At 40.3% G+C, this 9,217-nt stretch overlaps 1 protein-coding gene across 1 annotated transcript; it reads right to left on the bottom strand.

Moving 5' to 3' along the window:
• Positions 1-1,059: 1,059 nt before the first annotated feature.
• Positions 1,060-8,492, bottom strand: LOC139708542 (UDP-glucuronosyltransferase 2C1-like). Its single transcript, XM_071620484.1, has 5 exons — positions 7,626-8,492; positions 6,304-6,547; positions 5,062-5,281; positions 4,424-4,572; positions 1,060-1,124 (listed from the first exon to the last, which is right to left on the bottom strand). The coding sequence occupies exons 1-5, from the start codon at positions 8,490-8,492 to the stop codon at positions 1,060-1,062; spliced, it is 1,545 nt and encodes a 514-aa protein (XP_071476585.1).
• Positions 8,493-9,217: the final 725 nt, after the last annotated feature.

The following is a 9,217-nucleotide window of genomic DNA, read 5'->3' as shown; positions in this document are numbered from 1 at the left end:
GGGGGGGGGGGGGGGTGATAGTTGTGTTACAATCTAACTGCTACTGCTAGCTGCTCACACTCACAGACACAGCCTCACACTCACAGCGCTAGCCTAGGCTAGCCCCGGGACGCTCCCGCTTGCGTAGGCGGGCTGGTCGCAGTAAGCGCTGGCCCTAGGCTAGCTTAGCGCAGCTGACATCGACAGTGTGAGTGTGAGGAAGTTTTGGCGCAGTTACATCAAGAATCACAAAGTCCCGATCAATGTCAATATCACCCTTTTCAACTGCTTGATTCGGCCGACATTTTCTTAAGTCATTATATGTCTTAAATCATTCAAGTTCTACAAATTTGAGTAATTTTCATTCGGGCGAGTGAGTGAGCGCCTAGGCAGCTCCTCTCCAAGCTCTCTGTCCTACATGTGTTTTTGGTCTTGTGCTGTCACCCTGTGTTTTTGTAACTGGTGTTTGATGTTGGAGTCTTGGAACAAGCAGGACCAACATGAGTGCTTCTGATTTCTTAGGGAAAGTATTATTTGGAGTTTACATTTTCGATGTTTTGGTATGGTTGAGACTGCAGGGAGCCATACTACAACACATGGATATACTTCAGTGACTTTCTGCCCACTCACCCTTGTAAGGATGACTGTGCCAATCACTGAATGTCTGCATTGTTAAAGGAGGGACCAGCTATCAACTCTCTATTCACTGACCCACTGTGCACCTGTAAGTACGATGGAGCTCTATAGAACTTTCACCATTGTACTTGCTGTCACCCTTTTGATAAGTCAAAGCCAAGATTGTCAGGCATTGACTGACTGTAGCCCCCATGAAGTGCCTAGTGAACTAATGTGCAAACTCTTATGTAAATAAGGGAAAGCAAGGATACAATACTACGCAAACTCTACTGCAACCCACCAGTTGCTTTTGAAATCGGGTGACATACATCCTAACCCTGGTCCCAATTCGAAAGGTAAAAGTGAACAACACGTCAGTGAACACAGTTCACAGCGAACAGATAGAATATGTTACGACACTAAATACCTGCAAAGCCTCAACGTAAATCAGAACATATGCCAGCATCAGCGACTTCCACATGAACTGTGGAAGACAATATCTGAACTCGGAATCGCCCGACGACACAAGACTAGAAGGGGAAACGAAAGAATGCTCAAACTACAAACTTACCTCCTACAAACTTACCTCCCACACTGGAATTCGAGGAAGGTCCCATACGGGAAGAGCTACTGGACACGGGGGGTGCTATCCACCTAAAGGAGAAAGGACTTAAAATCGCTCACCTTAACGTTTGCAGCCTCACCGCAAAGTACGATAATTTGAAGGAAAAATTTATCAGTCGGCCTTTTGACATCATAACCATATCAGAGACGCACTTGGACTCAACTGTCTCGGACTCGGAAGTTGCTTTTGAAGGATTCTGCCTTGAAAGGCTGGACAGAAATCGCCGTGGTGGTGGAGTAGCAGTATACGTGGACGAATCAATATCCTATCACCGTAGAATTGATTTGGAATGCAGCGGCATTGAAGCCCTCTGGATAGAAGTGAAGATTAAGAACTGTAAAGGTATACTTATTGGAACAATTTATAGGCCACCAAGGGCACCATGTGAGTACCAGTTACTTATTGAACAGATGATTTCTAGAGTGTCAGACTCAAACGTAGAATTGATTGTACTCGGTGATTTAAACTATAACATGTTATGTACCACAGAATCAAAACCAATAAAGAAGCTCTGTAACCAGAATAGTTTGTATCCGTTGATTGAGTCTCCAACCAGAATAACAGAGACAAGTTGTACTCTTTTGGACGTAATACTTACCTGCAATCCACAGAATGTTAGGGAAAGTAACGTTATATCTCTTGGTGTCAGTGATCAGACTAGATCAGCCGTCTCTGACGGGCTAATAGTAACTAGAACACGAACTAATCCTTTTTCATACACCGGCGCACTTGAATGGAACAGTTTACCAATAAACTTAAGGCATGCTCCATCTAAACATTCGTTCTCAGCCCAATTTTGGAGGGCATTCCACTGTGCCCAAGTATAGTTCTGTTGTTGTTGTTTTTTCTGTTTTTTTTTTTCTGAGGTAGGGGAAATTTAAGGATATGAGGATGTAACGTGTTGCATAATATTTGTTAAATTTTGAGTTTAATATATATCAGTATACAGTATATTAAGATATATACAGATTTGATACTGCAAATTTGATTTTGATGTTGGTATTGTATGATTATCATGTGTTTATTTGTATGTATGTGTTCATGCAGGGCCTCCAAGAACAACAGTGTTTAACCCACCGATGGAGCCACCCTGTGAAAATAAAACATATAAACAAATAAATAAATAAGGGCCTGGGCCTGGGCTTGGATCGGAATAGGTAAGTTTTATACTGGCTAGGTACTACCGTACCGGTACTTTTTTGGCGATTGTAAGAAAAAAAAAAATAGTTACCCGTATAACTCGAGAAAATGTCATTTTTACCAACTAAGAAAATACAAGTAAATCTAGACTGAGAAAGACTTACCAACGGGCAACATGCACTCGATATAAAACGTTCACAAAGAAAGGTTGTGCAAACGGTGAATTTCTAGCTATGATCAATCGCAGAGAACAGAGAAAACGCAAACAATATGCATGCACGGAATTGCAAACTGTGTATACCTGTACGGTGCGTGCGCTTATTTTCTCTGCGCTAGCGCTGCTGCAGCGCTGAAGCTTGGAGCAGCACGACGGACCGCCTACGTCACCGCCCAGGGATCGCAAAATTGTTCGTTTCGCAATTCCTCTTCAGGCGCTCACGAGGGTCTGTTTAAATATCACTTTTTTTAACTTTATGAAGATAGTTTCATGATAAAATTAATGATAAAAATGATGTTCAAGAGATGTTTACCTATCGTAAAATATGAAATGTGTCTGATTTCATCACCATTGCATTCTCCCTTTTCGCGGCTACTTTAAATGTTGGTGCAGTCATCGCTGAATAAGAATACTAATGCAAGTCATGGCGTTATTAAGAACAACAATCTAAGAAAAAATAAGGAGAATCCCGCAAAATTTAAGTTTTCGTGAAAAAGTTCATTTTTTATCGACTTTTTTACTAATATACTACGGATAGTATTGCAACCCCTGCTTTTGAAAGGGGTAAGTTAATTGCTCTTTATGACGTCATGAAGACAATTACTCTCTTTATCCAGCGATGACGACAGTGAAAGTCTAAAAAAAACACATAACTTTTAAATTGATTATCCAATTTTCCACAGACTTTCCCTGATTCGTTCTTCTAATATTGCTGCTTTTACTCAATTCACGTTTCTGTTGGGCTTCGGTTTCCTTTACAACACAGTGATGCATATACGGTTACTGCAAATGACAATTTTGAATGCAAAATCATATAAATGCCTCTTTCATAGGTTTTAACGTACTAAAGGTCTTCATCACCTAGAGAAAAACTCAATTTTTTTCATTGCACTCGATACTTAAGATGAAATAATCCGTATTTAGGGAACATTAATGAGAATACAGAATTATTATATATTCTACTTGCTTCATCTTTAACAACTTTGATCTTCGATATCTGAAGTTGATAAAAACGCATATATCTGTTTTTTGCATATAATGAAATCTTAGAATATGCTTGTTGATACTGTTTCAGAAATGTTATTCACTAATTGAGAAACAAAATTTCCATTCAATTATGGCGTTTAAAAATGGAAAAAAAATATACAAATGCTTTCCATATTCCTTCCACATTTTAGAATTCATACTCAATGAATGGAAATGAAATGGCTGGATTGCCAAAGATCTAATTTTTAAATCGTCATGTGCTAAGAAATGTCTATTTCGGTGATTACCCATTTCGGAAATATCTAAATAGTCTAATGGTTTCACGTACTGACATTTTATTACATACCCGGATATGCGCAATGCAATCTGGATGTTCACTCTATAGTACAGAAGTCCGGGCCATTAGTACGGATGTGTAAGTCAATTTCCTTTATGGGAGGGGGTGTATGAGTGTGTGTCTGTGTGTGTGTGTGTGTGTGTGTGTGTGCCTGTGTGTGTGTGTGTCTGTGTGTCTGTGTGTGTTATGCAGTTGCAGGTCAAATGATCATCAAGACAGAAGGATGAAAGCACGGTATCTTTCCTGTGCTTTGCAAGCTAAATAAAGGAATGAATGTTCGGTAACGATACACGAGAGCAGACTTCTTTCGATTAATGGCTACTACATGCAGTTCTCTCCCTAAACCTGGTCGTTGGAACAAGCTAATTAAAATGAAATATTAGACTTTAGTCACGTTTGTTTTCATATCTTGAGTATGTGCAAAGTTTTACAGCTTTACATAAACACCGCACGACTGCGTATAGAATCAGAAAAGTGAGAAAAAGGCACATGGTCAAAAACGCGAAGACGTCTAGCAGGCTACTCTCGACCAAAGTGAGATCTTTGTAAGAGGAGCGGAGGTGATCACCGCCATGATTCATCACGTGCTCTACCCAGAATGCAGCGCGTTCCCGTGGTGGCATCGGTCGATCACGAGAAATGGCGGACACACGCTTGGCATTCTTGGCGTACCTGGAGGTAATATTCGATAAGAAATTGTGATGTGGTTAAATCTTTTCCGTCATTTATTACTTTCACCTGTTCTTTCTTTCTTCTCCTTACACTACTTTAATCGGTATCTTTAAAAGTAGTGCGGTCATAAGTAGCATATCAATTTTCAAAGCAAAAAAAAAAAAAAAAAAAAACGGAAACATTCACATGCCAAACACCAATATTCAGAGAAGTGGTACTTTAGGAATCTTACTTGCGATACTGAATTTTTTCGGCTAAAGCATCTTATCGTTCAGTCACGTATGTAATCGCAGACTATTTTTCTTTTTTATGTCAGTGTATGTAGAATCATGAAGTTACTGTGTTTAAAGATTAGCTATTGTATTAACTTTCATAATCTGGACAATGCACGTCAATTTCAAAATTGTGTAATGCATGAAGGAGTCAGTCGATAATTACAAATGTATGTCCGAACACATGTAATTCTAACTGGTTTGACATAACACCTACTTATCATTGTCGAGGACTTCTCTCAAGGCAGAAAGAATAGAGTCAGTAGTCAGCTTCATTTTGTCAAGAGATACTCCGAGCCCCCGGGCCTTCACCCGCTCTGCTGTGTCATGTGTGTCCCCCATAAGAGGTATGACGATCGTCGGTACGCCATGGTAGGCGAGCTCGTTGAGACCGTTGTTGCCACCGTGAAACATGAAAACCCTTGTCTTATTGTGACCTTTACAGATGATGGAGGAAAGAAAACAGAACTTATTTCGGCCTGTTGTATGATAACACCCCTTTAGAGAAAAATTCTGTCTTCCTAATTTTTGTCCCCTCTCTCTCCCTTCTCTCCCTCCATCTCTCCTCTCTCTCTCGCTCTCTCTCTCTCTCTCCCTCCCTCTCTCTTCCTCTCGCTCTCTCTCTCTCTCTCTCCGTTTCTCTTACCCACTCTTGATTTGTGTGTTTTCGTGTGTGTATGTGTGTGTGTGTGTGTGGTTGGAGATGACGTGTTCCTTTGTGTTGACGATGACACAAAGATTCCGATTTAAGCAAATTAAGACGAGTGCAGGCGCGAGACGGCAATTAAAGGAAAATTACACACCTAAAATTTGTATCAGGGCAATTACCTCCCCTCCCCCATTTCCCCATCCCCCCCCCCCGCTAAATACTGGTTAGTGATTAGGTTAGAGTACAAAATTAGGGTTAGCGTTAGGTTTAGGGTTAGAGCTTAGGTTATAGGATTAGGATTAGATTCAGAATGATTCGAGGTAGGGTCAGGGGAAGGGTCCGGAGTAATTGCCCATCAGGGGGTAATTGCCCTAAAATCGTAAAATTAGCTTATGCATGTACTCAAACAAGTACGGTGTATTCAAATATTCATTGACTGGTAGAAGAAAGCTAGCTATAAGGTTTTGAGATTCTGAATTATGCGTTTTAGGTACCCATTGTCGTCTGTGTCCGTGTTATAAGTGTATGAGAAAGAACCAACCTCGAATATAATTAAACCGGCAGGGACATGTTCATAAAAACCAAGCTACATCATAACTCCTCAACTACATCATGAAATTGGAACAACAACCAACAAAATGATTGTCATTCCTTCTTCGTTTTGTGTCGTTCGACCATAATCCATTCATGTTTTGAAAGACATGTTAACACGAAATAGCAGGGCATTCGCTTTGGTCGGAAAAAAACTTATTCAATTTTCACTTGAACTTCTTATATTCTTTTTTTTAAGTAAAATGGAAAAAGCATTACCCAAAAGATCATTTTGTGGAATCCACGAGAGAATCTTCACGTTTGGTGGCATCGTTCTCTTCAGCGCTCCTGAATCCGTCATATGCCATATAACTTTCTGATCCAGCTGAGCAAAAGCGTCGGCAAAGACTTGGACAATATTTGACTTGAGTGACGCCATGTCTGTTCCAAAGGTAAAGTATGAACCGAGCGAGAATATGACAACCCCGTGTTCTCCAGAGCTTAACATAAAGTCTTCTAGTTCCTGTTGTTAAGGAAATGAAAAGAGAAAGAGATAAGTTGTTGACGTACTTTCAAAATTCCAAAGTCGACTTTTAATCAATGATATTTTCGCTTGACAATTTTGACACGATTTATTTTTTGTTAAGCTGCAAATGAGTTCGAGTTTGGAGTTCGCAAGCCACTCAAGATACAATAAGTTATTTCCAAGCTTGGCATTTCACATTGGATTGACAATTTGTTTTCATCGACTTTATAGATGGACTAAATGGCCATAATGGAGTACATGTATAATTGTATATGCTCATAATTTCTGTCACGGCTAATACAAAACACTGATCCGTGGTTTGTTTGTTTTTTGTTGTTTTTTTCATGTCTGTGACGACGTATTTGTTTATCACTTGCGGTAAAAAACATCTCGACGCAAAATCGTTAATTTGAACGTTTGTCTTGCGTTTGTTTTGTCCTTTTAAAACTAAGTAGACTAAAGATGTTTTATTTGGCGTACATTGTTCAATTCACAAAAAGTGATAACCAACGATAAAATCTTTGGACGTGGTTCGATAGCAATAAGAGAAAAACTCAACAAACAATTAACACATTGTTTGAAGTCCTAGTTGTTGTGACCGCGTGATAAAGATGATTTCTTTACCTACTTTCAAAAGGTAACTCGTTTAAATTGGGTAAATCTTACATGATACTACGCTGACAGATAGATTTGCTAGTAGATGTAAAGACAAAGATGTCAGCGAGGATGAGACAGACCAACGGGTAAAACTCCGGGGAGCATAAGGAACGAAACAACAAATAGTCTACCACATTTTATTGAAGTTGTGGTCAGCAAGTTTATATAATTAATTTGATATGGTCCCGCCTTAACTGCGGAAAAAATAAAAGAACTGCGACATATTTAATAGAATTTCAATATTATAAAAAAATAAGTGAATGAATTATTTTAAAAAGTCTACGAGACAGCGTGATTTCCACGGAAGCCAGTCACTGAAATGAAGTACGAATGCGAGTAAGAAAATGTAAAGAGAAGCAAAGAGAGAGGTGGAGGGGAGGGGAGGGGAGGGGAGTGATACCAAAGACAGACGTTATACCACCTGCGGTAAAGGTTTGGGAGGTCGTGCTGTCAGACCGCCGATGGGAATAATGTTCGGCGTGATGTGCATCGGGAATTCATAGGCAAAATCAGTGTTCACCAGCCAAAGCATGACGTCATTCCTGATGAGGTCAAGAAGGGTCAGTCCTTTTGAGCCTAAACCATGTTCGGCAATGAGGGCGTCATACGTTTGATAAACATAGGGAAATACAAACCTAACATAGAGGCTGATGACTAAAGCGTTGCCTAGTCGCTGGAAGAAGTTCATCTTTTGAGGTAGACCCGAGGTCAATTTTTTATCCGGCATGAATGCAGGGTAAATCGGATTGCCAGCACTTACATGATTGATGAAAGACAGAGATCCCGGTGATTCTCCAATCACTGGAATAGGGCCAACTTTCCTCGCAATGAGGAGCGAGCAAAGCCATATAGTGTCTATTATTATCACATCAAACTCTCCTTCCCTCAATTCACGTAGGACAGCTTCGTTTTCCAGGATGTGTTTGCATTCTGCATAGTAACCTGGTGCTAAGATCTTATGAAATTTTATCATCTGAGTAAATCGTGAATCAAACACGATCTGCCTGATGGACTTGACTCGCTCTATCACCTCCTCGTTAGACCAAGAATGATTGAAGATCACGAAGTTAAGGTCCTCGTAGAGTGGATCCTTAGCCCTGTAGCTGAATGCATTCCCTATCAGCATTGTGACGTTATGTCCCCGCTCGGCCAGTGTCTTCCCTACCTGAGAACCGGCTATGAAGTGACTCCCCGCACCGAACCCAGTCATGACGAGGATGTTACCCGCACTGACCGATGAGACCAGGCTTACCAATAGAGTAAACACCTTAACTACGTCAGCCATGCTTGTCACTGCTTGGGATGGTCAAATCAGTGGTAGTGACTCCGTGTTGGGTGTACATGGATGCCAACAAACGTAAAGTTTTATTAAACGTGTACACAGGTGGATTCGTGCTACAACCAGAGCGGGGGCATTGCAACAAACTAACGCGCTGTGTGACTACCAATATTTTAGTGACTCGATTCCTGTACATTGGCAAATGAGCATACACAGCATCAAACGGGAGCTCCAAACTAGGTTATCTAACGGTAAAATGTACCAAACAAGAGAGTGGCAACCTTTGGGGACTTTGTCCCGATATCATACATCTGTCAATAGCTCATGAACGTCGAAGTCATACTAATGCTCGCTTAAAGGACAAGTCCACCTTCATATACATAAGGATTAAGAGAATGCAGCAATGTTAGTAGAACACATCAGTGAAAGTTTGAGGGAAATTGGACAATCCGTTCAAAAGTTACGAATATTTTAAGTATCTGCGCAGTCACTGCTGGGAGAGAAGACTACTACACTGTATGATGTCACATGCGTACAACTATATAAGGAAAATAAAAAGAGAATTTCACAAAACTTTACTTTTTGAATAAAGTGCACATTTCTTCGACTTGCTACTGACGTATGTTAAGGGTAATATTATTCTCCCTGCCTTCTGAAAGAGAGAAGTCGAGTGTTCTTTTGTTATGCGAGAAAAATGGAAATATGTTGAATTATCTTTATTCTTTCTTTAT

This window comes from Diadema antillarum, unplaced genomic scaffold (genome assembly GCF_040938485.1).
Source record: "Diadema antillarum isolate AM-2024a unplaced genomic scaffold, OU_Dant_1.0 seq00001348_RagTag, whole genome shotgun sequence".
Lineage (NCBI taxonomy): Eukaryota > Metazoa > Echinodermata > Echinoidea > Diadematoida > Diadematidae > Diadema > Diadema antillarum.
This window is presented reverse-complemented; position numbering and strand designations above follow the sequence as displayed.